The 27,884-nt window shown below is 45.1% G+C and overlaps 1 protein-coding gene across 6 annotated transcripts in view; it reads left to right on the top strand.

Moving 5' to 3' along the window:
• Positions 1 to 27,884, top strand: part of BBS9 (Bardet-Biedl syndrome 9) — a 590,293-nt gene that overhangs the window by 391,568 nt on the left and 170,841 nt on the right. For all 6 annotated transcript variants that reach the window (XM_073678269.1, XM_073678271.1, XM_073678273.1 and 3 more), the window contains 4 exons: positions 4,773 to 4,913; positions 4,990 to 5,085; positions 6,692 to 6,864; positions 17,383 to 17,535. In XM_073678269.1, the coding sequence (XP_073534370.1) occupies positions 4,773 to 4,913; positions 4,990 to 5,085; positions 6,692 to 6,864; positions 17,383 to 17,535 (563 nt within the window). The remainder of the gene's footprint in view (positions 1 to 4,772; positions 4,914 to 4,989; positions 5,086 to 6,691; positions 6,865 to 17,382; positions 17,536 to 27,884) is intronic.

Here is a 27,884-nt window from a genome sequence, read left to right as displayed (position 1 = left end):
GCAGGCGGTTTACAGTTGCACGAGCAACATGCGACCTGGCATTGTAATAAAAAATGGCTTCTGTGACACTTTGGAGAAATGATTGTACCACTGGTTCGACAACCAAATCAATGTAACGTCAAGCTATTAGTGTACCTGGAATAAAGAATAGAGGGTCCTGTTTACTTTATATTCTGCCACCCCATGCCATAATCCTGGGAGAAGGACTGGTATAAAGTTCCCTTGTGAAGGCCTCTTCATAGCGTAGCCCACATGGTCTTGTCAGATTTGAAGATTTGCATGTAGTCATCCATTCTGTACTGTGAGGGAAATTAGACATCACATACCAAGCCTAAGGTGTCAGACCGTGTCTACACAAACCATCAAAAGGCATTTTCATGGTATTGGGCTATGAGCCAGGCGTCCAGTTTATGCCACCGCTCTCAAAGGCTGTCATGGTGCAGAGCAGGATGGCAATGCAGGATGCCATGGGAGTCTATGCTCTTCATCCTTCAGTCTCGCTTTTGTCTTGGATGCAGTGATAGCTAGAGATGGGTCTAGAGACCATGTGGACATCCCCAGGAAGAGGTGTTCACAAAGGAATGTGAAAGTGTCTGAGGAGCCATTTTTCAACTCAACAGGCAAAATGTATGTTGTTTGTGCTTCTGAGAGCCGCCTGCATGCCCTGAACTTGCTTCTGTGGTCTGCAACATCTTTGGACTTGTCTCCCATTGAGCACATCTGGAACGTCATTGGTTGTCATTGAAAAAGTAAAAAATAAAAATATTAACATATTTGGCGTTCCTGCTAGTGTAATTGCCCAAACTAATACAATATGTCCCATACAGAAAACACTGAAATGGTGGGAAAAAAAAAACAAAATGGCAAAATTGGCGGTTTTCTTCAAAGCAATTCTTCAAAAGAATGCAATAAAAGGTGATGGAAATGTCATGTGAACCCCAAACCTTTATCACTAAAAACAACAGCTGGATGAACAAAAATAAATAACAGAATTGTGGTTTTTTTCACAGCACTTGCAATTTTTTCCCCCTGTTTTCAGTGTATTATATGATAAAATGAATCATTTCATTAAAAATTATAACCGGCAAAAAAAAGCCCCACATACTGTTATGTCGACTGAAAAGTAAAAAAAAAAAGTGATGACTCTTGAATGAAGGGGAGACAGAAATGAAATATCACCCATCCTTAAAGGGGTTGTCTCACAAACAAAGTACATTTTAATTAATAGATCTTGGAATAAAGATGAATACACCAGAAATATCATGCCATCCGTGGAGGTCAGCACTTTCTTAGTACCAATTTCATTATGTAACAGTGTGAAATTCAGCAATACTCTAAGCAAATTCCCCATAGAAGGTGGCGCTGCAGTACCGATAGACTGACGGCACAATCTCTGCATAGAAAACCTATCTAGCTCTCGTTGGGCTCATTCACACGTCAATGATTTTTCTCCTACACAAAAAAACGGTCCAGGTTTCATCAGAGGTTGGTCAGTGTCCATTGTTATGATCATAGTTTCATCAATTTTTCTCAGATGGAAAAAAAGAACTGATGGAGGTTTTCTCAAGCTTCTCCTATCAAACTCTCAGTTGAAAACCAATTTTTTTTCACGGACACATAAACTTACATTAGCGAGCTTGGTCTGATAATGGGATCAATATCGGGCAAGTCTCTGTGCTTCTGTGCGGACACTCAAATCCGAGGAAAAAATCAGACGTTTGATGTACCCCATAGAATATCATAAAAATGCCCCCACAATGCAGATTTCACTCATACGAGAAAAACTGACGTCTGAATGAGCTCTAATCATAAGAATATCTAAAAATGACTTCAAGCCGCCGGCACCTCTGGGAAGATCCGAGTTACATAGTTATATATTCTGGCCTGCTCTGTATTAAAAGCATATTTTAAGTTAAGTTAAACTGTGGGAAAGTTGGCTATAAAGTCCGTTTCCATTGGCGTCTTTAATAAATATTAACTTGAGATGCCTATGGAAATTGATTAGATGCCATGAGTGAAATCTGACAGAGAGGTATAATTTAGTGAATTTCGCAGGGTTCCTTTCAGGAACAGCTCGGAGCTATGTTAGGACACTATATAGTTTCTGTTTACAGCACACAACCTAGAGATACTTGTTTCAGCCAGTGCCTAATCTAATTTCCATTTACCAGGCAGTTGATGGAATTCTGAAGCTGTGACCCTGGAAAAACTCTCCACATATACATTACAAGTGGAGCTGTGCTAGCAATCCGTGACGTAGAATGTGGTCTAATAAACCTCTTTACTGTTCCCATTTATATGAAGAACGGAGCTAAAATATACATTTAAGTCCTGAGATTTCTAATAAGCAGCACAAGTCCGTTCTCTGTATTTATACAGCTCATTTCATGTACAATAAAGAGAAATTAGTGAAAGTCATTCTCGCTTCAAACAAATGTATTAGGACTTTTCTGACCTCATGGCATCCAGTCCTGTTCTTACAGATCCTGTTAAAGGGATTTCACACGAGTTACATTTATCTTTTGGGTGGGAGATACATGTATAATTGCTATGAGATAATTGGGACAATTGATAATTTCTATGTGGGTCTGTAGTATTTCTATCCTTCTTTTCGACTATAGTAAATGGGAGTTTGTAAGGAGCCGCTGTTGCAACATAAATATGTGGCACACGCTATCAGTTGAGCCTTTGGGGGTTTTTATAAAGTTTTTACCAAGATCATTTTCCACCTGTCCACGAAGATCTGATTGCTGGGAGTCCCACAAAGCAGAAGAATGCTTGTCGTGGTCCTTGTGAGAATGGAGATGTAGTGCGTGACCGCTGCTTCACTCACTGTCTATTGGAGCTGGAGTCACATACACACTGCTGCTCCCATACATCCAGAGAAGTTTATGAATCACTGGTCACACATGCACACTAATGCCCCATTCACAATAGAGTTTGAGACTTTTGTTCTCTTGGGGTCCCAGCAGTCTATCCCTGATTTATTTTACATTTATAACCTATGCTGTGGATAATCCCTTTAAAAAGGTTATCATAATTGGCTTGTGCAGAATCAGCAAAACATGGCTGCTGCAGCTCAATATCATCGAGGTTAATAGGACAGAGCTGCAATATTTCAAATAATCTATGAACATGCAAAAGGCTTTAGACAATTTGGGAAAAATTCTGCAAAGGAAGAACACTTTCAAAACTAGAAATATTATAAGTTTATTTTTTTTCCATCAGTTAACAAATTGGAAAGTGGATGAAGAAAAGAGAAAGTTAAATCAAATCAATATTTGGTGTGACCAAACTTTGCCTTCAAAATAGCATCAAATCATCAATTCATCTAAGTACACTTATACACAGTTGTTGAAGCATCTCAGCAGGTAAGTTGTTCCAAACGTCTTAAAGGGGTTGTCCGGTCTAAATTGATAAGTCTACAGTCACTCTATGTGACTGCAGACTTATGAATCCCCCCAGCACACACACTGTGCGCTGCAGGGATTCACCGGTTTCTGAGCTGGGACCGGTGGGTACATATGCCTTATACATATTCCCAGCCAAGGCCCATCTAGTGTGCCCTGGGGGGATCCGTAAGTCTGCAGTCACACAGAGTGACTGCAGACTTATCAATTTAGAACGGACAACCCCTTTAAGGCCCCCACACACTTTAGACTGATGTCGGCTGAACCCTCCAACATCGAAGGGTTTGGTTGATTGTCTAACATTTATGGGGATGCCGGCTGACAGATGGTCAGAAGATATGTCAATCATGCATGTTCGATATCTGACATCCAATCATATTGTTCTCCATGATATGAGCTGCCGGCCGACATGTCAGTCTGCAGTTTTCTCATCGAGATCACAGGAGTTCTTGGCCAAGTGAGCGCTCCTGTGTATGGAAGTGTCAGTTGAGATGGTTGCCGGCTGAACAATCGGCTGAAGCATCGTTCGGCCAACAGCTGTGTAATGTGGATAGCCATCCTTGGAGAATTAACCACAGATCTGTGGATGTAGGCTTTCACAGATTCTTCTGTCTGTTCTTCTAATCCTAGACACACTCGATGATGTTGAGATCAGGGGTCTGTGGTGACCATAGCATGACTTCCAGCACTCCTTGTTTTTGTTCACTTTTAAGACAGTTCTTAATGGTATTGGCAATATATTTGGGGTTATTGTCTTCCTGCAGAATATATTTGGATACTTATCCATCATGTAACACCATCATGGATGTATCTCTTGGCTCCAAATTTATTTTGCAGCAGGATAATGACCCTAAACTTACAGCCAATGCCATTAAGAACTATCTTTAGAGTAAAGAAGAACAAGGAGTCCTGAAAGTTTTAATATCGCCTCCACAGAGCCCTGATCTCAACTTATTGAGTCTGTCTGGGATTAGATGAAGAGACAGAAGGATCTGTGCTTTTTTCTCTAAGATATTTGGAACAACCTCCCTGCTGAGTACCTTTAAAAACTGTGTGCACGTAAACCTAGAAGAATTGATGCTATTTGGAAGGCAAAGTGTGGTCACCCCAAATATCGAAATGTTAACTTGATTTAGATTTCTCTTTTCTTCAATTTGCATTTTGCTAATGATAAAAGTAAACTAATAACACTTCTATTTTAGAAAGCTTATTTTACTTTGCAACATTTTTTCCACACCTGCCAAAAAATTTTGCACAGTACTATATGTCATACTGCTTTTGGAAAAAACAACCATGTTTTTTTCATCTTGTATCATTTTACTCTCTAATATACTTGCTGACATTTTCATTCTCATTATACAGGGGTTTCTCGGGTTGCTCAGTGTAAATTCCGACTTCCATTACGACTTGTTTGTTTACCTATTCAACCATCAAAAGCAGCAAATCACAAACTGACAATTGACACGAACAAGCCTCCTGTTAATCTGGTCAACCTGTTTCCTGGTAAGTATTTAGTGTCGTAGCTACTCAGAATCTTGTAGTTTCTACAATGACTTTCTTAACATACTCCTCTTTTTAGAATTTGTAGAACGTAGCGATGATGACCAAGTCAACGTTGTAGGATTTCAATTACTTGCCGGGCAAAAAGTCACACTCCTTGCCTCTAAGACTTCTCGTAAGTGAAAGCATTTTTTTCTCCAGACTTGCTGGATGTGTTTATATTGCTGTGAATAGTAAATGTGTAATGAAACAATTGGCATTTCAGTAGAGCTCTACTCACACTGCCATTATGTCTTCAAGTATTATGTGAGCCATGACACATGCGATGGATCCTTGTATATCAAATCTTAGCAGATACCATAGAGACATTTAAAGAAATAATGTTCTAGTCAACATATTTTTCCACTCTCTATAAATGATGCTGTAAGTGAGGCAAATTTTAACAAAAGCATAATTCAGAATATTTATAAGTTGGAATATTGATTAGTAGTATTCTTCAATAAAAATATTTGTGTGCCCAAATACCGTCTTGGAAGAGATAAGCATGCGTAAAGGGTTTGTCTGGCCAGCTTAAAAGATATAGAAGTAACTATCCCATAAGACTTTTTTTCAATTTTGTTTCTGACCCCCCCACTCTGCCAAACTGTCCCACAATCAAAAGAGAGTGGAGTGTAATTTTATGGCCAGATGTCTCTTCTGCCAATCACTTGATCTCCCCTCCTCTTTGCTTTGCCCCCTAAGTTGGAGCATCATCAGCTGTCTGAATAATGACTAGTATCGCTCAGTTAGACACACAGCCTGCTCAGTTTTTCAGCGCAGGCGCATATTATGCCATGGTGCACAGGGGAGCTGACATGATCTGCCAAGGAGACTTTTTGCCGCTACATTAAACACTGCTGTTTTCCACTTAAGCTTGAAAATACATTTTGATGGGTACATTTCTACTACGATGCTGATACAAAAATTGCTCTTTCTTATTGGCGTACTGGAAAATCCATAAAATTCAAACAGTGCCTCTAATCTTGCTTCATAGTCTTCAATAAGAGAATAATCACATTGGGTGGAAAGTTCTGCTATTTATCTCAGCCTATTTGTTGAAAATACATTGTTCAAAAAAAAAAAATATATATACTGTATGTGTGTATATATATGTGTGTGTATATGTATATATATGTATATATATATATATATATATATATATATTTACACATCCAGTATATATACTGCATATATTGTTTTAGTCACAGCAATTTTGTACAGGAATCAGCAAGTTCAATAAAAGTGCATTGTTAATGTTTCTATCATACATGGGATCCTTTTTACTTAGCCACATCTGTTTTATAAGCAATCCCAATATCTCCTGTCTAGCTCACTAAAGATATTGTGGAATGTCTTTTTCCTATAACTTGCATTTCCTATAGTGTGAATGGCTAAGATCCACTTGCAGGATGTGCTGCCGATTGCGATAGTACAATATCTGGGTGCGGTGTGTTCATGCACTCTCACTTATCTCAAGCAGTGTACATTGGGCACCATATTTCCTTACATATGTACATACTAGCAGCTCTTTTTCCTAAGCAGTAGACTTTGGGCTTGTTGTGGACTATAGGACCCAAACATGGCACTCTTCAACATCTCAGCAAGGACTTCTTCCCTGACACAAGGAAGCAATAGACAGATTATACCTTTCCTTTTCAGATTTAGTTTAAATTGCTTACCTTGATATTGTAAACTAATGTTTGTTACAAATCAGTATCGTTCATTCTGTTCTTGTCCTTTAGAACGATACAGGATCCAGAGTGAAAGGTTTGAGGACCTATGGCTAATCACCAAAGAGCTCATCATGCGCTTTGAAGAGTATTTCCTGAAGCAAGGCATTAAAGACTTTACAAGTTCTTTTTCTGGACTTATTCCACTGCAAGAATACTTTGAGCTAATTGACCAACACTTTGAGGTATATTATTTCCATTTTGTTATATTCTGAGCTAGGCATGAATATTCCAAGAATTTAAACTTTTTTGAGAATGGTGTCTAAGGGGTAACGTTTCTCCTTGCTGAGAGTGACAAAGCAGGCCTGGCATGTCAGAGAGAGGAGACTTATAAGCCATGCATGCTCCTGTGGAAATTAAATTTCCAAATTGTCTTTTAAGAGAGGAAGAGAACTCAATCAGATCTCATACTTTGCTCTGATGAGGGGCAACACCCCGAAACACTGTGTCTGCAAATTGACATTCTTGTTTGGCTTTTATCCTAAGTAGTGTTGAGCGAGCACTAAAATGCTCGGGTGCTCGAAGTTTGGGCCGAGCTCACCGTGATACTCGGGTACTCAACCCGAGCAACGAGCCCAATGTTAGTCTATGGGAGACCCGAGCATTTTTGCGGCGGCACCCCCGGCAGTCTGTAGAAAGCCTAAAAAGTGCCCAACATGATAGTGACAGTGCTCAAATGACATGAGGACAGCATTGGGATCGCCCCAGGAAGCATTTCTGACCACTAAGGCCACTGCTGTCAACAACGTGGTCAGAGGTATTAAGCCACTTTTACGGGCTCACAATAAAACGTTCAAAAACGAAACTGAAACGGTTTTCCTGTGAAATATGTTAAGGAACATCCTTTCCAGGGTAAAGTCTTGTGTATAAGGTAAAATAAATAACCAAAAGCAAAAATACTCCTCCACACCTTGGGCTATGTTCACAAGTAGCATTTTTTATGCGTTTTTGCACTTTTGTATTGCTTTCAACCGTGACAAATGCATTCACCGGGAAATGTCATTTTAACATTTTACAACCTTATCTGGCCATGTGCTGTGTGACACATGCATACAGTGCTGAAAAGACATGTGAACAGCATGGGGAAGACCCCTGGAAGCATCTCTGACACCCAGGTCACTGCCTAAAAGTGTGCCCATCAGAAGTGATCCTTGCCGCATCAGAAGATGCAGACTTGCAACTATCCCCAATCAAGTCCTTGTCCCAGGGCAGTGTTCAATTGTACCTCCCCCATTCCTTGCAATGCAAGCGCAAATATGCAGCCTGCCACCCACCCACCTCCAGGCTGCAATACCATACTGCTTGCTTGCACTTTAAATTGGGCCTTTTAGGCATGTGGAGGCGGAATCTGGCCACCACGTCATGGGTGCGTCGGCGGCCTGGTATCCATACTCAGTCCCCAGCCGCCCGGCGGCCAGGTGTCCACGCTTGGTCCCCAGACGCCAGGGGGCGGCCGATTGTCCATACTCGGTCCCCAGCCGCCCTGCGGCCGGGTGCCCACACATGGTCCCCAGTCGCCTGGGTGCGGAAGGGTGTACATAAGCGGTCCCCAGCCGCCTCAATTTGAAGGACAGCCTAACCTCAAACACGTGGACAAGTGAATGTGGCCAGGGATGGTCCATCTGACTGACGTCTTCACACTGGGTTAATATTGTGGAAGCCGGGACACAGTTGGACACTGGGATGCAACACGTCCTCCAGACATAGAGGATTGCGGGTCCTGGGTCAATCAGGCTTCAACACAAAGTTCAGAAGGTAGACAGCAGCAGTGGTCTGCCTCCTACACAACGAGTAAATTATTCATGATCATGAGGCCATCCATCTGCTTAGCTTTCTGTTCCTTGGAATGCAAGCGCATGTATGTAGTAGCGGCTAGGCCTGAGGTGGTCAGCGTTTTGGCGCATATCCTACCTCCTCCGAGGATTGCTGGATGTTTTCCTGCTACTATCCCAGTTCTATGACTCCCATTAAAACAAAGCTATGACTCCCGTTAAAACAAAGCTTCAGGTGATGAATGATGGATGAGGTGGTGGCAAAGGAGAAAGAGCAGTGAATGGAAGGCTTTCCAAAAATTATGAGAACTGCAATGCCCCTTGAAACAGACGTGGATTACAGCGTAATAAAAACCTTCTGCCCATTATTGGGGAGTGGGTCTCCCTTAGTGTTCGCCTATGCATTGAAAAGCAAAAGCTGACTAAAATTAGGAGGAAATGCAATGCCCGTTGGAAGAGTCGTGGAGGTTAGAGTTAATTAAAAACAACATTTCAATGCCCCTTGGAGGAGCTGTGGAGTTCAGAGTGGTTTAACAAGATGCTTTTAATGCTCCTTGGAAGAGACGTGGAGGTCAGAGTGGTTTAACAAGACGGTTTTAATGCCCCTTGGAAGAGTGGTGGAGGTCACAGTAGCTTAACAAATCGGTTTTAATGCCCCTTAGAAGAGTGGTGGAGGTCACAGTAGCTTAACAAGACAGTTTTAATGCCCCTTGGCAGAGACGTGGAGGTCACAGTAGCTTAACAAGACGGTTTTAATGCCCATTGGGAGAGTTGTGGAGGTGACAGTAGCTTAACAAGACGGTTTTAATGCCTCTTGGAAGAGTGGTGGAGGTCACAGTAGCTTAACAAGACGGTTTTAATGCCCCTTGGAAGAGTGGTGGAGGTCACAGTAGCTTAACAAGATGGTTTTAATGCCTCTTGGAAGAGTGGTGGAGGTCACAGTAGCTTAACAAGACGGTTTTAATGCCCCTTGGAAGAGTGGTGGAGGTCACAGTAGCTTAACAAGACAGTTTTAATGCCCCTTGGAAGAGTGGTGGAGGTCACAGTAGCTTAGCAAGACGGTTTTAATGCCCCTTGGAAAAGACGTGGAGGTCACAGTAGCTTAACAAGATGGTTTTATTGCCGCTTGGAAAAGTGGTGGAGGTCATAGTAGCTTAACAAGACGGTTTTAATGCCCCTTGGAAGAGACGTTGAGGTCACAGTAGCTTAACAAGACGGTTTTAATGCCCCATGGAAGAGTGGTGGAGGTCACAGTAGCTTAGCAAGACAGTTTTAATGCCCCTTGGAAGAGTGGTGGAGGTCACAGTAGCTTAACAAGACAGTTTTAATGCCCCTTTGAAGAATGGTGGAGGTCACAGTAGCTTAACAAGACTGTTTTAATGCCCCTTGGAAGAGTAGTGGAGGTCACAGTAGCTTAACAAGATGGTTTTAATGCCCCTTGGAAGAGTGGTCGAGGTCACAGTAGCTTAACAAGATGGTTTTAATGCCCCTTACAAGAGCCATGCAGTACAGCATATTAAAAACATTATTCCCATTATTGGGGAGTGGGTCTCCCATAGTCTTTGCCTATGCCTTCCAAGCCAAAGCTGCCAAAAATTAGTACGGAGTAACTTGCAATGCTGGCAACACGGACCACGGTCACCCTGGTGGTATAGTGGTGTTGGAGGCTGAGGATAAGGAGAAGAACATCCGAAATGAGGAAGCGTATACCCATGTGTGGGTGTGAAGCGGTGCATGGGAATACTCCTCCCGAAATAACACAGTGGATTTGACTTTATGTTACTGTGCTGTCATTTGGTGGTGATGAGAAGTCTGGCCCAATCCAGCCCTTGTTCATTTTGATAAGGGTCAGCTTGTCAACATTGTCAGTGGACAGGCGAGTGCGCTTATCAGTTATAATTCCCCCAGCGGCACTAAAAACACGCTCCGATAACACGCTAGCGGCAGGGCAGGCCAGGACCTCCAAGGTGTACAGAGCAAGTTCATTCCAAGTCTCCAGCTTGGATACCCAATAATTAAAAGGCACAGAGGAATCACAGAAGGACGCTGGTACGGTTGGCAAGGTACTCCCTCTCCATCTTTTGAAACTTTCCACTGCTTGTGAGAGTACCCTGCGCCTCATGGCCTGTAAGCTGGGCGGGTCTCAGAAAACTGTCCCAGAATGTTGACAGTGTTCCCCTGCCTCTGCTGGATTGGAGTTGCGTCTCTCTCGCCTGTACGCCTTGGTTGGTCAACGAACTGTGACCTCTGCCGCTAGTGTGTTCAGATGGGAATTTTTTAACAGTTCTGCAGCAAGGGCCTTCTGGTACTGCCCCATTTTTGTAGACCTCTCCACCTCAGGAATAAGAGAGTGAAAGTTCTCCTTGTAGCGGGGGTCTAAAAGTGTCACCAACCAGTAATGACTGTCACCCAACATTTTGACAACGCGAGGGTCACAGTTAAGGCAGCGTAACAAAGTCAGCCATGCGTGCCAGACTGGTAACGGGCAAGACTTCCGTGCCCTCACCAAGATGATGACTGACCATGCTCTCCTCCTCCTCCCCCCTGTCCTCAGGCCACCCACGCTGAACCGACGGTATGACAGTTGTACAGGTACTTCCGTCTACAGCGCATGATACCAGCTCCTGTTCATCCTCCTCCCTCCTCCTCCTCCTCCTCTCCCTCATTGTCCCCCAATGCACATTGGGATGAGATGAGGCTGGGCTGTGTGTAATCGCCCATTACGGCTTCTTGATCCATCTCATCATACTCTGGCTGCAATGCCTCCTCTTTAATTCTCTGCAGAGATCGTTGCAAAAGACAGATAAGTGGGATGCTGACGCTAATGATGGCGTCATCGCCACTCACCATTTTGGTGCACTCCTCAAAGTTTGTCAAGATGGTACATATGTCAGACATCCAGGTCCACTCCTGAGGTCTTATGTGTGGAGTCTGACCTGAATATCGACGGCCTTGTTGCAGCTGGTACTCCACAACTGCTCTCTTCTGCTCACAAATCCTTTGCAACATGTGGAGGGTAGAGTTCCAACGTGTGGGGACATCACACACCAGTCGGTGTGCCGGAAGCTGCAAACGCTGCTGCAACACAGCAAGGGCGGCGGAAGCTGGAGCCGACTTGCGAAAATGAGCTGACAGGCTGCGTACTTTGACGAGCAGATCTGGCAACTCGGGGTACGATTTAAGAAACCGCTGAACCACGAGGTTAAGCACATGAGCCAGGCATGGTACGTGTGTGATCTCGCCTCGCCTCAGAGCCGCCACCAGGTTACGGCCATTGTCACACGCGACCATGCCTGGATGTAGGTTCAGCGGTCTCAGATCTGCCTGCTCTTTCACAGCTGTCCACAACTTACAAGCAGTGTGAGGTTTATCACCTAAGCTTATGAGTTTCAGCACAGCCTGTTGCCGTTTGGCTGAGGCAGTACTGCAGTGCTTCCAGCTTGTAACTGATGTGGTGATGTCTGAGATGGAGGCTGAACATGAGGAGGAGGATGATGCACAGGAGCTATACACTGTGGGGGCAACTCTGACTGACATAGGGCCCGCAATCCTCGGTGTGGGGAGGATGTGTTCTGTCCCAAGGTCTGACTGGGTCTCGGCTTCCACTATGTTTACCCAGTGTGCCGTCAGGGAGATGTACCGTCCCTGGCCACAAGCACTTGTCCACGTGTCCGTTGTCAGGTGGACTCTCCCAGTAACTGCGTTGTTGAGGGCATGGCAGATGTTTTGGGATACGTGCTTGTGTAGTGCAGGGATGGCACACCGGACAAAATAGTGTCGGCTGGGGACTGAGTACCGAGGGGCGGCCACCACCATAAGGTTGCGGAAGGATTCTGTCTGCACCAGCCTAAAAGGCAGCATTTCCAACGCAAGCAGTCGTGAAATGTGCGAATTTAGGACTGTGGCCTGTGGGGCGTTGGCTGCGAATTTGCGCTTTCGTTCAAAGCTCTGGGATATGGACAATTGAACGCTGCGGTGGGACGTGGACGTTGATGCTGTCCTCTACACGCACAATCACCAGAATGTCCAGTTCCACGTCCCTTGCCACGCGCCTTGCCCATTGTAAATGAAGTAAAATAGCTTACACTCGCACTATCAATCGAAAAAGGGTAATAAAAAGTAGATTAGAACCGTGGAAGAGAAAAACCACAGTTCTATTTCTCTGGCCAACACCAGAATCTTTTAAACCGATATATTTGTGTCTGAACACTGAGCGAGACACTCAATTTTTTTATTTTTTATGTAAAAAAGGCAAAAAGGTGGATAATACAGAGATTTGAACCGTGGAACTGCAAAACCACAGTTCTAGTTATCTGGTCTACACCAGACTCTTTTAAACAGATATATTTGTGTCTGAACGGTCAGGGAGACACTATTACTGTTTTTTTTTTACGGAAAAAATACCAAAAGCAGGATAATACATAGATTTGACCCGTGGAACTGCAAAACAACAGTTCTAGTTATCTGGCCTACACCAGACTCTTTTAAACAGATATATTGGTGTCTGAACAGTCACAGACACACTCATTTTTTTTATTGGGGGGGGGGGGGATACCAAAAGGTTAATAAGACGTGTATTTGTACAGTCTGACTGAGGAAAAAAAAATACAGGATTTAGATTAAAAAAAAAGGATTTTTCCTGGCCCCTGAGATCGGGGAATAAGTCTAGCAATTTGACCAGCAGGAGCACACAGGACTGTAATGCAGCATTTGTTGGTATAACCACTGCGTCTCCTATACAGCCTGCCTGCCTGCCTTATATTTGGGATGGATATTAGTCCTGAGAAGGACTGTTTGTTTGATTTGGCAGGCTTTACAGACCCTACACTAACTATTTCGGAATATAAATCTCTCCCTAGCTCAGCAGCACTGACCCTACACTGGCTGATCCAGAGCGACTGTGTCCAAGATGGCGGCGCCCGGTTTTAAATACTCGAGGTGACGCTGTGCCGCCAGCCAATCACTGTAATGCCCACAAACAACATGGCTGCGGCATTACAGTGACTGGCTGGCAATCCCTGCATGTTCATTGGCTCTGTAAAGAGCGCCAAACGTGCAGGGCGGTGACCCGAGCTCCCGCCCGAGTAACCCGGAAATGCTCGGTGCTCGCCGAACATCCCGAGTAGTGAGATGCTCAGGCGAGTACCGAGCCGTATCGAGCATGCTCGCTCAACACTAATCCTAAGTAATACTGCAAGTGGGTCAGTAATGGTGTGGGGTGGCATTTCTTTGGAGGGCCGCATAGCACTCCATGTTCTCGCCAGAGGTAGCCTGACTGCCATTAGGTACCGAGATGAGATCCTCAGACCCCTTGTGAGACCGTATGCTGGTGCGGTTGGCCCTGGGTTCCTCCTAGTGCAGGAAAATGCCAGACCTCATGTGGCTGGAGTGTGTTAGCAGTTCCTGCAAGATGAAGGCATTGAAGCTATGGACTGGCCCACCCGTTCCCCAGACCTGAATCCGATTGAGCACGTCTGCGACATCATGTCTCGCTCCATCCACCAACGTCACGTTGCACCACAGACTGTCCTGGAGTTGGCGGATGCTTTAGTCCAGGTCTGGGAGGAGATCCCACAGGAGACCATCCGCAACCTCATCAGGAGCATGCCCAGGCGTTGTAGGGAGGTCATACAGGCACGTGGAGGCCACACACAATACTGAGCCACATTTTGACTTGTTTTAAGGACATTACATCAAAGTTGAATCAGCCTGTAGTGTGTTTTTCCACTTTAATTTTGGGGGTGACTCCAAATCCAGGCCTCCATTGGTTAATAAATTTGATTTCCATTGATGATTTTTGTGTGATTTTGTTGTCAGCACATTTAACTTTGTACAGAACAAAGTATTCAATGAGAATATTTCATTCATTCAGATCTAGGATGTGTTATTTCAGTGTTCCCTTTATTTTTTTGAGCAGTGTATATATATTTTCTACAATACATTTAACCTAGAAACCTTATTTGAGCAATAGGTTATTTTCTGATGACACTTTCTCTAATCAATTTCATGAAAGTCACAGCCAAAATGATTGTCCCATCTTGTTAAACCCTCTTTTTATGCACCCCTATTGGCAGTCTATTCAATGCTTGATAGCACTGAGGTTAAGCCAGAGTGGTTGCTGTCATTTGCTCTGTGTAATGGAGTTGGGTCCTTCTTTGTGTGCCTTGATAGAGCATAAGAGAAGGGTTGGTCCCAATGGGACTATCTCTGTAATCTCTTTGCTTCTATATTATGCAAATTCTAGCTAGAATGCACCATATCATCCCTGGAACTGCTGGCTTTGGCATTTTTGGTTATAACAAGTGTAAGATAATGCACACAAAAACTGTTGAAAAGCTTGGTCTTGTTACCATCATGTCCAACAAGGTATCCACTTATGGCACACAAACCAGTCTAATATATCTAGGAACTGTCCTCATTCTTATACTTTGTATCTTATCCATCACTCCTTATTTCTATTCAAGGGTATTCTTCTAGCACTATTGTGGCTGGAACCTCCCTTTCCTCAAATCCCAGCATGCATTGCATGTGCCATTGACCAGTGGCTTGCCCCCTCTTACCTGAATGTCCCCATCTGTACCTCATTTTCTAATTCTTGTAATTTGTTTTGGTGTCTCTGTTGTCAGAGAGAGATTTTCTTATGCCAGTAGGTATATTGATGGTAATTTACAAAGTAATAAAGAGCTGCCTACCATTGTAGTAGGCTCAGTGATTTACAATAGTTGCCCCTTACTAAACTTGGTGTGGCTAAGCAAAATACCGTACTCTTTATATCTGTTATTGGCTTCTGTGAATTCCTACCAAGCACAAAGGGTTGGAGTGTGCCATTGCACCAAACACATATGCTGGTGTAGAAGTCATCATAAGTTAATGATTATTTTAATTGCCTATTTGGGACTGTACTGCCTTATACTAAAAACACCTTTCTGTTATTCATGTATGCAATTTTGTTCCCACTTTCTGTAATTTCTCTTGGTATCACTTCTGCTGTAGACAGATGGCACTTTACAACAGGCAGTGGATAATAAGTCATGAAGAGGGGAGAAACCTAGGGGCTAGCACTTTAGAAGGATTTTGAAGGTTTTTCAGGGGCAAGACAACATCATTTTTAAATAAAGTGATTTGTGAATTGACGATTTAGCAAATACATTTTCATAAAAGATCAAGTTGTCTGAAAGTATATCGACCATTCATGTTCAATCTATGAATTTAGTGTTTTACTTTTATTATTTGAGATTTAATATTTTTAAATGTTTTCCTCATTGTCTACCCTATGCTTTACCAAGTAAAAGCCGCATTTGATTTTAACCTTATACATACATGATGAGTGTTTTATCACTCTGTCCACCCAGCAGTTTCCTATTTAGTTTTCCCTGCGTCCAGTAAACTGGAGAACTCCCATGCTATTGGCAAATTGTGTGCTGGATTTATGCTGCACTCAGGATCGGAAGGAGCAGTGGCTGGTGGAAAATAAATTTTAAACATATTAGAGCGCTGCTTGCACTGTGTGTTTGGGGCTTGTGAAAATGGTTATCAGCTATCCACAAAACATAAATCTTTGTTTTAGCCCTGACCAGAGGAATGTCATGTATTTAAAAACATTTACTACTTTCTGGCACATATTTTCCAGAGGAAATCCAGTTGAAATTCTTTGCTCATTAGAAATAGTATTCTGGTCCTCATTGGGAAATCATTTCTGGGTGACTTGCCAACTCATGTAAAAGCACAGAATTATATTATTTACTAATGGGATTATCTCTGTGTGTGTATGGAGGTTACATTTGCTGTCCGTATTTTTCCACACTTGGTTTCCGGAAATTGCCGTTTCCTTATTACTTTCTTATTATTAGAAGAAGACTTCCTAATATATATTTAAGGTGTGAATATTGTAGTTTTGATAACATTCAGCTCTGAATACTCTCCTGCAATATTTACGTACAGTGCATAAGTGTACTTTAAAGGGAATCTGTCAGCAGGTTTTTACTACCTCATCCGAGAGCACCATGATGTAGGCAAAGAGACCCTGAATCCAATGATGTATCACTTAGTTTAGTCGATCTGACACAATCAGAGTTCTTAGATTTAGCAATGCAGCAGAGCTGAGGAAGATAACCCCACCCACACCAGACTCCCTATGTACACAGTCCATAGACAGTGAGCTGCTAATCACAGGAGGGGGCGGAGTCAGACTTGCAAGCACAAATCCAGCTAGTCACAGCAATGTTAATCACAAGATGTTTAAACCTTTAGTGTTAGAAAACAACACCACACAGCCGGACATGTGACACATCGCTGAGTTCAGTGTTTAACCCTTACCTCATGCTGTCCTCAGATTACATAGCGAAAACCTGCTGACAGATTCCCTTTAACTTAGGAACTTTGTTTTCTAATCTTTGTTTCTTAGCTTTCTCTGCTCTTTTTATCACAATTGCAATTGTTTGGTACTATAAAATATGGATTCAATCTCTGACTTGAGATATATGTTTATCAATAAATAACCCACAATCTCCCTCAAATTTTATCTTGGATTAAAATGTTACAACTACTGGGAACAATTATTTTTCATGGTCTAAATGTTGTTCTCTTGGATTTGGTGGTGTTTTCTTTTTCTTATTATCTCCATTCCTCAGATATGACTCCCTCTTCCCTGTATGTAAATCTTTTATTAGCCAAGGGGGTGTGATCCTCAGCTCTTCTCTATTGTAGTTTCCTTGGGAACCACGCTCCCTTGGCTAACAAGACTAGATTTGTATTCAGGGAAAGGGAGCCAAAATTCAAGAACGATGTGGCACAGGAAGAAAAAAAAAATAATGGCAGATTCGTGAGACAAGTGGTATAAAAAATGTTTCCATATTTATGGCAAGTCACACGTTCTCTGTAAATTGTGGTTATTTATATGTAAATATATATTATTGTTTCTCTTTTTTCTAGTTACGAATGAATACAGAGAAATATGAAACGCTGTTATCTGAACGTGCTGTACAATTTCGTGCAATTCAAAAACTGCTGTTGACAAGGTTCAAAGATAAGACACCTGCTCCACTTCAGAATCTAGACACTTTGCTGGATGGCACCTACAGGCAGGTTAGTTGGAATGGTTTCCTTCTATGGGGTGAATATTGAGGTTGATGAAGATATTGCGAGTGCTTTAGTTATCATAGATGCACATTCGTCAAAACCTAATGTTGTAGCGTTATCAATTGTAGTTTAGCTATTGCAAGAAGTGTACCAAAGGAATAACCTGCAGTTGGCACCTGCTGCTCATCAGACTTGCCGGATTTCTTAAGTGTCTGACTCCTATTGACGCGCCCCCTGGGCCGTGTGTGTAGGGGAATACCCGGAGCCGGGTCTCTGTGCAATGCTGGGGGTTGTAGTCTCCGTGGCGGCGACCCGGTCCCGTGGCTCAGGGTGGTCAAACCAGTGGCGGATCTGTTTCTTTGGTTTTGTAATGTTTAAGTGTCCGACTACGCCACCCGTGGATTGCGGTCACTGAGAACCGCCGCTGCGGGGCAGACCGCTGAGGCTGATGTTGTGTGCGCAGCAGAGGGTAGTATAACTCCCCACGGGAGGAGTATAGCCTCAGGGCAGTGAGTGCAGATGGTGGGGGTGATGGTGCGCGGGAGCAACAGTAATGACTCAGAGTCCAGTGATGCAGTCCAGGGTCTTTACTCACAGTTTTACACTCCAAGCCACTTCTGCAGGTAATGGCTGCTCACGTCGCGCTGTGCTCACCAGGTGAGGGGCTCGGCCATCTCCCAGGTACCTTTGGAATGCTTTTCAGGACCCCCTTCGTGTGTCCTTTCTCTGGCCTGTCGTACCCCACAATTGACCACATTTCTGTCCAGCTGCCTCGGGCCTTGGTGGGCAAACGTATGTTCTGTTTCCCTGGGCTCTATATGGTGCCTTCCTAACGGGTGTAGTGAGGGGCCGTACACGTACAATGCCACGGCCTCCGGTTACTAGCTGAGGGTAGTTGCTCTCCTCCACTAGATGAGGGATCCGGTTCCCTTTCTTGGCCTGACCCCCCCCTACTCTGGTAGCGGCGGGCGTGCGGTGGTGGCTCGCCGGTCTGCACCCCTGGGGTCCCTTCACTCCATTCCTGGAGCCTCCTCCGTTCCTCTCCTCTCCTTTCTTCTCCTCCAGGCCCAGGCCTTAAGACTTAGCCTGCCTGCGGAGCAGAGCCCATGCAGAGCCTCTGCTCCCAGCCTCCTTCTCTCTCTCTGCTCTCTCCCACTTTCTCTTCTCAGTCCTGGCAGGGCCTCACAGGCTAGGCCCGCCTCCGGAGCAGAGCTCCACAGAGGCCCTGCTCTGTCACTTCTTCCCTCTGACTGAACACTGTCTCTAAGATGGCTCCCACCTTTTATACCTCTCTCATCAGTGCACCCAGGATCTACTCTCCCCACCCACACACTACCGGGTTCCCCCTTTCTAGGTGTTCCCTCCCCCCACTCCAGCCAGGAACAGGGGTAGTTGTGTTCACTCTTGGGAGCATGGTCGCCCTGTCCCCCGGAAATGTGGTGTAGTGCATGTGGGTGTTAGGGTCCTGAGCCACACTCCATCCTTACCTGGAACTGAGATATCACACCTCTGGGTGAGATGCAATACCTCTGTAGCGACCGAACCCTCGGGGCACTACACTATACCGGTGAGAAAATCCCTGGTCTTGATGAACTGTTTGCCACAGTCTACGAAACAATGGATTTTAGAACATATATAGTCAAAACTCTTCAGCAAAGTTTATGTAAAATTATCTTCTGTTAAGATACAAAGTATGATACATGAATCCTCCAGCAAATGCATGCCTCAAAAGGACAGAGCTTCAAGGATAAAAAAAAATTGAGAACCTTTAGGTATAATAAGACACAAAAGTGTGTAGAACATTTAGAGCACAAAGGTAAAACTTAAAGGGGTTTTCTGAGCTTTAGAAATGTCTGCAGTTACTATATGTAGCTGCAGATTTCCAAATCTTGACAGTGTGCAATGTACACACTGTCAGGATTCCTCTCTATTTCCAGTGTGAATGGGCAATCACTTGACCACGTGTATTCAAGTTCCATCATGTGCCGACTAGATTTCAACCCGCACGTTTCAATAAAACATTGAGAGCAATAAGTGAGAATTTAGTTGGCACATGACCACAAATATTCAAATTGCTTACTGTCATGATTCGCAATATGCAATTACATAGCATGACTGCAGAAATTTCCCTTGAGTGAAGCAAAAAAAAAATCCTTTTAAAAAAGGAAATATATATGAAGAAGACATTTTACATTACAAGCCTACCAAAAAGTCTATTTCTTAACCACAAAAAAATGTAAGTATTTAAATGCCATTGGCAAGTGAAAAACGTGTCCATTACTTGTCTCATTACTCTCTCTTTAGTATTGTTTAGAACCAAGAAGAGGTCTCATTATCTCTATGGAAAAGTAATCTGATGCATCTGGCCCTGATGGCATGTCCCCATGTTTCTACAGTAATTTTAGCTTATTTTCTTAGACTCTGCTCTATAGGTTTGCTGATATACCATTATGTACCTATAAGAAGAGTAACATTAGATAGAACTAGGTTAATGGACAACCATTGAGTAACTTGTCCTTTCACAATTTTCATGTTGGTTGTTACAGTTGTTAAACCTGAATAAACCGTTCAAATAAAAAAATACTCCTCTAGAGATTAGATATGAAACATTCAAGCTTTATTACAGACATAGTACAAAATATAAAAATGATTAAAAAGTGTTGCAGAGTAAGAGAAAACACTGATGATATCCTGGAAATGTAGATTCTAATGGTTATCGATTTCATCAAAATCTGGAAACATTGATATGTTGTATTCCTTGGTAAGTTGGTGTCACAATTCACAAGAGGAAATGTATGAACTTGAATCAGTATCCTACGAGAACGGTAAGGGTACGTATCATATAGAAATAGATATTAGGCCATATAAAGGCACAGGGCAAAACCTCCCCCTAATGGGGTGAATAAATATGTAACACTCCAAAATTCATGATATTACACACCCAAATATATATATTTCATATTCTATTCAGAAGAATATGAATCACCATAAATTCAAGAGTTGTTTGAAGGTTTTTGTCAGACACTGTCTTCTGGAAGATATCTCAACACCAGTTTGCATGAAGAAATATATGGGGGCAATCCTTGAAAGAATGCAACAAAGAGATAAATGTATTATAAGATAAAACTCTATTTGAAACACAAAGAACACTGTCTCCCCCTAGTGGTTATTGAGTTGTCTCCCCCTAGTGGTTATTGAGTTGTCTCCCCCTAGTGGTTATTGAGTTGTCTCCCCCTAGTGGTTATTGAGTTGTCTCCCGCTAGTGGTTATTGAGTTGTCTCCCCCTAGTGGTTATTGAGTTGTCTCCCCCTAGTGGTTATTGAGTTGTCTCCCCCTAGTGGTTATTGAGTTGTCTCCCCCTAGTGGTTAATGAGTTGTCTCCCCCTAGCGGTTAATGAGTTGTCTCCCCCTAGCGGTTAATGAGTTGTCTCCCCCTAGTGGTTAATGAGTTGTCTCCCCCTAGTGGTTATTGAGTTGTCTCCCCCTAGTGGTTATTGAGTTGTCTCCCCCTAGTGGTTATTGAGTTGTCTCCCCCTAGTGGTTATTGAGTTGTCTCCCCCTAGTGGTTATTGAGTTGTCTCCCCCTAGCGGTTAATGAGTTGTCTCCCCCTAGCGGTTAATGAGTTGTCTCCCCCTAGCGGTTAATGAGTTGTCTCCCCCTAGTGGTTATTGAGTTGTCTCCCCCTAGTGGTTATTGAGTTGTCTCCCCCTAGTGGTTATTGAGTTGTCTCCCCCTAGTGGTTAATGAGTTGTCTCCCCCTAGTGGTTATTGAGTTGTCTCCCCCTAGTGGTTATTGAGTTGTCTCCCCCTAGTGGTTATTGAGTTGTCTCCCCCTAGCGGTTATTGAGTTGTCTCCCCCTAGCGGTTATTGAGTTGTCTCCCCCTAGCGGTTATTGAGTTGTCTCCCCCTAGCGGTTATTGAGTTGTCTCCCCCTAGCGGTTATTGGGTTGTCTCCCCCTAGCGGTTATTGAGTTGTCGCCCCCTAGTGGTTATTGAGTTGTCTCCCCCTAGCGGTTAATGAGTTGTCTCCCCCTAGCGGTTATTGAGTTGTCTCCCCCTAGTGGTTATTGAGTTGTCTCCCCCTAGTGGTTATTGAGTTGTCTCCCCCTAGCGGTTAATGAGTTGTCTCCCCCTAGTGGTTATTGAGTTGTTTCCCCCTAGTGGTTATTGAGTTGTCTCCCCCTAGCGGTTATTGAGTTGTCTCCCCCTAGTGGTTGAGTTGTCTCCCCCTAGCGGTTATTGAGTTGTCTCCCCCTAGCGGTTATTGAGTTGTCTCCCCCTAGTGGTTGAGTTGTCTCCCCCTAGCGGTTATTGAGTTGTCTCCCCCTAGCGGTTATTGAGTTGTCTCCCCCTAGCGGTTATTGAGTTGTCTCCCCCTAGTGGTTATTGAGTTGTCTCCCCCTAGTGGTTGAGTTGTCTCCCCCTAGCGGTTATTGAGTTGTCTCCCCCTAGCGGTTATTGAGTTGTCTCCCCCTAGCGGTTATTGAGTTGTCTCCCCCTAGTGGTTATTGAGTTGTCTCCCCCTAGTGGTTATTGAGTTGTCTCCCCCTAGCGGTTATTGAGTTGTCTCCCCCTAGCGGTTATTGAGTTGTCTCCCCCTAGTGGTTATTGAGTTGTCTCCCCCTAGTGGTTATTGAGTTGTCTCCCCCTAGTGGTTATTGAGTTGTTGAACCTGGCCATACATTTTTCGATTATTCAGAATATGACATAATAGCCTTTTTTGAGACCACTCTTTCAAGGAAAAATTCTTTGTAGTTTTTTTTTCCCAACTGGTATTATAATAAGCTTAAGGCTGGAATCATAAAATTCATATTGTAGTATCTTTGATAAAATATTAAATAACAATTCTGACATTGATTTTCAAAATAAGTACAACAGCTTCATTGGATATAATATTTATTTAATATCTTATGTAATTTGTATTATAAAACCTGGCAACAGGACTTCTTTATGGAAAAGTCACATGTGTGTAACATTTATAGTTTCTGGTGACAATTTCTAATTTGACAAAAGTTCACACGAATCAGTAGCATCCAAATGTACTTATCCTTGTTGCTGCTGTAAGTCCAAACCTGCTCGTGTGTGTGTGTATATATACAGCTCTGGCAAAAATTAAGAGACCACTGCAAAATTTTCATTTTCTCTGATTTTTCTCTTTATAGGTATATTTTTAAGTAAAATGTACATTGTTGTTTTATTCTATAAACTACTGACAACATGTCTCTGAAATTCAAAGCTAAAAATTTTGTATTTATTTGCAGGAAATGAGAAATCGTCAAAATAATAAAAAAGAAACTGCTTTCAGACCTCAAATAATGCCAAGAAAACAAGTTCTTATTCATTTAGAAACAGCAATACTCATGTTTTAACTCAGGAAGAGTTCAGAAATCAATATTTGGTGGAATAACCATGATTTTTAATCACAGCTTTCATGCGTCTTGGCATGCTTTCCCCCAGTCTTTCACGCTGCTTTTGGGTGACCTTATGCCACTCCTGGCACAAAAATGTAAGCAGTTCTTCTTTGTTTGATGGCTTGTGACTTCATCCATCTTCCTCTTGATTACATTCCAGAGGTTTGCAATGGGGTTTAGGTCTGGAGATTGGACTGGCTTTGACAGGGTCGTGATGTGGTGCTCCTTCATCCACACATTGCCCCATGCCACACAGCTAAGTCAATCATTGTCCTGCTGGAATAAAACAGTCCTCAGAGTTGGAGAACATTGCCTGAGCAGAAGGAAGCAAGTGTTTTTCAAGGATAACCTTGTATGCGGCTTGATTCATACGTCCTTCGTAAAGATTAACCGGCCCAATTCCAGCCTTGCTGAAGCAATCCCAGATCATCACCGATACTCCACCAAATTTCACAGTATGTGCAAGACACTGTGGCTTGTATGCCTCTCCAGGTCTCCGTCTAACCATTAGACGACCAGGTGTTGGGCAAAGCTGAAAATTAGACTAATCAGAGAAGATTACCTTACTCCAGTCCTCTATGGTCCAATCCTTATGGTCTTTGGCAAACTTCAGCCTGGCTCTCCTTTGCTTCTCATTGATGAAAGGCTTTTTTCTAGCTTTACATGACTTGAGGCCTCTAGGAGCCTGTTATGAACTGTTCTTGCCGTGCACTTCACCCCAGCTGCCATTTGCCATTCCTTTTGTAGGTCACTTGATGTCATCCTGCGGTTGCTGAGTGTAACGGGTCTGGGAGGCGGAACCTCTGGGCTACAATACAAGGGGGCGGTCCTTGTAAGGGAGCGGGTGGCGACCAGGCAGGTAGTCACAGGAGGTGACCAGGACAGTCTCTGAGTGTACGGGCAGGAGGACACGGCAAGTGATCGGGGCAGTCTCTGGATAAAGGGTAGGTACGACCTGTGATGGCTGAACCTCCAGGTAGGCTAGCAAGGCAGATGAAGAATGTGTGCTCCCAGGTGAGCAAGCGAGAGTCTCTGGAATAGCAGGTGGTCACAGCACGTGACGGCGGAGCCTCCAGGTAGGCAAGCAGGCAGGTAACGGAGAAGCGCTCCCAGGTGAGCGGGCAAGAGTCTCAGGAATAGCAGGTGGTCACAGCACGTGACAGCGGAGCCTCCGGGCAGGCAAGCAGGCAGGTAGCGGAGAAGCGCTCCCAGGTGAGCGGGCAAGAGTCTGGAGTAGCTGGTGGTCACAGCACGTGACAGCGGAGCCTCCGGGCTGGCAAGCAGGCAGGTAACGGAGAAGCGCTCCCAGGTGAGCGGGCAAGAGTCTGGAGTAGCTGGTGGTCACAGCACGTGACAGCGGAGCCTCCGGGCTGGCAAGCAGGCAGGAAACGGAGAAGCGCTCCCAGGTGAGCGGGCAAGCTGGTCCATAGACAGACTGACCGGAGTTGTAAGGCAGACCGTCGGACCTCAGGCAAGCAGGCAGGTAGCTGAGGTGCGCTCCCAGGTGAGCGGGCAGGCTGGTCCTTAGACAGACTGACAGGAGTAGTAAGGCAGACCGTCGGACCTCAGACTAGCAGACAGGTAGCAAGTAATCAGGCAGGAATCTGACAGGTAACTGGCAGGTAACTGGCAACGGGACCTGAGGGCTGAAGCACAGGTGAGACACAGGTGCAAACAACATTGCTCGGGCACCTCCATTTTGGAGGAGGTGCCTTATATATGATGAAGTCCTCCGGCCATTGGCCGGGGACTCCTTAGGACGGCGCGCGCGGCCCCTTTAAGAGGAGGGGAGCGCGCGCGCCCTAAGCACAGGGGCCGGGAAGGAGCGCGCGCTGAGAGCAGAGCGGGAGGAGGACGCCGGGAAGGAGCGCGCGCTGACAGCAGAGCGGGAGAGGGACGCCGGGCACGGGGCAGAGCGGTGAGGGGAGCAGCGTCCCTGCCTAGCAGAGGGCAGGGACGCCGGCACTACAGTACCCCCCCCTTTAGGCCCCCCCTTTTTTAGGCCAGACAGAAATTTAGCTAGGATGAGAGGGGCATGGATGTTCTCCCGGGGCTCCCACGTTCTCTCCTCAGGACCAAACCCCTTCCAATCTACCAGAAAAAAGGTCTTTCCTCTTACCCTTTTGGTGGCAAGAATGTTCTCTACCTCAAACTCGTCCTCAGCAGAAACCGGAGCAGGAGGCGTACCTGTAGACTTGGAAAAAGAGTTAAGTACCACAGGTTTGAGGAGAGATACATGGAAGGAGTTAGGGATCCGTAAGTGGCCGGGAGTTTCAATTTATAGGCCACCGGGTTGATCTGACTGGTGACCTCCAGAGGTCCGATGAACCGAGGTCCTAACTTGTAAGAGGGTATCTTGAGTCGAACATATTTAGATGAGAGCCAGACCTTATCTCCTGGACGAAATTGAGGAGGATCCAGGCGTTTTTTGTCAGCGTGTCTTTTCATCCGCTCGGACGACTGAAGGAGTGCGGATCGGGTACTCTCCCAAATGGAGGAAAATTTGCTAACGAGAGATTCCGCAGCCGGGTTGTCCACCGAGGTGGAGACAGGAAAAGGAATCCGAGGATGCTGACCAAAGACTACAAAAAACGGGGATTTGGAGGAGGATTCGCTCTCGTGATTATTGTAAGAGAACTCGGCCCATGGTAGGAGATCCACCCAGTCAGAATGGTGGGCATTAACGAAGTGCCGGAGGTAACTGGTCAGGTTCTGATTGATCCGCTCCACTTGACCATTGGACTGTGGGTGGTAAGCGGAAGAGAAGTCCAGGGTGACGTCTAGTAGTTTACAAGTGGCTCTCCAGAAGCGTGAGGTGAACTGTACCCCACGATCCGACACGATGTGGAGGGGCAGGCCATGAAGACGGAAGATGTGACGAATAAAGTCTCTAGCTAGCTCGGGTGCAGACGGGAGGCCTGGCAGGGGAACGAAATGAGCCATCTTGGAGAAGCGGTCAGCGACCACCCAAATGACCGTACAACCGGCAGAGAGTGGGAGGTCAGTTATGAAGTCCATTGCAATATGCTGCCAGGGGGCAGCAGGTACTGGGAGCGGAAGGAGGCGACCGGCTGGCAGATGTCTCGGAACCTTGTTGCGGGCGCAGGACACACAGGCAGAAACAAAGTCTATTACATCCTTGTGCAGGGTAGGCCACCAGTAGTGCCGGGAAATAAGCTGGAGGGTCTTCTTCTGACCAGCGTGGCCAGCCAGTTTAGACGAGTGACCCCAGTGAAGGATCTTCTCCCGATCAGGTACTGATACGAACGTCTTTCCGGGAGGGAGACGATTTAGACTCACGGGAGCCACCTGCATTACTCTGGCGGGATCGATGATGTGTTTCGGATCTTCCTCGAGATCAGATACCAGAAAGGATCGAGACAAGGCGTCCGCCTTGACGTTTTTGTCAGCCGGGCGAAAATGAAGGACAAAATCAAAACGAGCAAAAAACAAGGACCACCGGGCTTGGCGTGGGTTAAGTCTCTGGGCATGCTGGAGGTAAGCCAAGTTCTTGTGGTCAGTGTAAATTATTACCGGGTGAAGAGCCCCCTCAAGCAGGTAACGCCACTCCTCCAATGCCAGTTTGATGGCCAATAACTCTCGATCTCCTATGGAATAATTGCGCTCTGAGGAGGAGAAGAGTTTAGAGAAGAAGCCGCAAGTTACCATCCTCCCGGAAGAAGATTTTTGAGTAAGTACTGCTCCAGCTCCAGAGGAGGAGGCGTCCACTTCCAGGAAGAACTGCTTGTTGCCGTCCAGGCGATGCAGCACCGGGGCGGAAGAGAAGGCCTGTTTTAAGGAAAGAAAGGCTTCTTCTGCTTCGGGCGGCCACTCTTTGGGATTAGTACCCTTACGGGTGAGCGCGGAAATTGGGGCAGTCCGGGAAGAGAAGTGTGGTATGAAGAGGCGGTAGTAGTTGGCGAAGCCCAGGAACCGCTGAATGGCCTTCAACCCCTCCGGTCGGGGCCATTTCTCGATGGCAGACAGTTTCTCTGGATCCATTCGTAGGCCGGTCTGAGAAATAATGTAGCCCAAAAACGGAAGTGAGGTCTGCTCAAAGAGGCACTTCTCGTATTTAGCGAAGAGGTGATTCTGCCTGAGCCTGAGCAGGACCTGACGAACGTCCCTCCGGTGAGTCTGGAGATCCGGAGAGAAGACCAAGATGTCGTCCAGGTACACCACTACGCAGGAGTAGAGAAGGTCCCGGAAGATGTCATTGACCAACTCTTGAAAGACGGCAGGAGCGTTACAGAGACCAAAGGGCATTACCAGGTATTCATAGTGGCCGTCCCGGGTGTTGAATGCCGTCTTCCATTCATCCCCTTGACGGATACGAACCAGGTTGTACGCCCCACGGAGGTCTAGTTTGGTGAAGATTCTAGCCCCCCTCAGACGATCAAATAATTCTGGAATGAGCGGAAGGGGGTACTTATTCTTCACCGTGATCTGGTTTAGGCCTCTATAGTCTATACAGGGACGGAGAGAGCCGTCCTTCTTTTTGACGAAAAAGAAGCCTGCTCCCGCCGGGGAGGTAGATTTCCGGATGAATCCCCTGGCCAGATTCTCCTCAATATATTCGGACATCGACCGGGTCTCAGCAGCGGATAAAGGATAAATACGCCCACGGGGAGGAGTAGTACCGGGTAACAGGTCGATGGGACAGTCGTATGGTCTATGAGGGGGTAATGTCTCTGCCTCCTTTTTATTAAAGACATCAGCATAAGACCAATAAGGAATTGGAAGTCCAGGTAGATTAGCTGGGGTAGGAGAGGGACGGACGGGATGGACGGGAACCAGGCAGGTCTTATGACAGTCTTGTCCCCAGCGAAGGACTTCTCCGGTTTGCCAGTCAAGCACGGGTGCATGTTTCTGGAGCCAAGGCAGACCTAGCAAGAGGGCGTGAGAGAGTCCAGGCAGAACATGAAAGGAGATACTTTCAGAA

The sequence above is a fragment of the Phyllobates terribilis genome, unplaced genomic scaffold (assembly GCF_046119375.1).
Source record: "Phyllobates terribilis strain yellow unplaced genomic scaffold, ASM4611937v1 Scaffold_4__5_contigs__length_816908805, whole genome shotgun sequence".
NCBI classification, from domain to species: domain Eukaryota; kingdom Metazoa; phylum Chordata; class Amphibia; order Anura; family Dendrobatidae; genus Phyllobates; species Phyllobates terribilis.
Note: the sequence above shows the minus strand (reverse complement) of the source record. Positions and strands in the feature narration are given on the sequence as shown.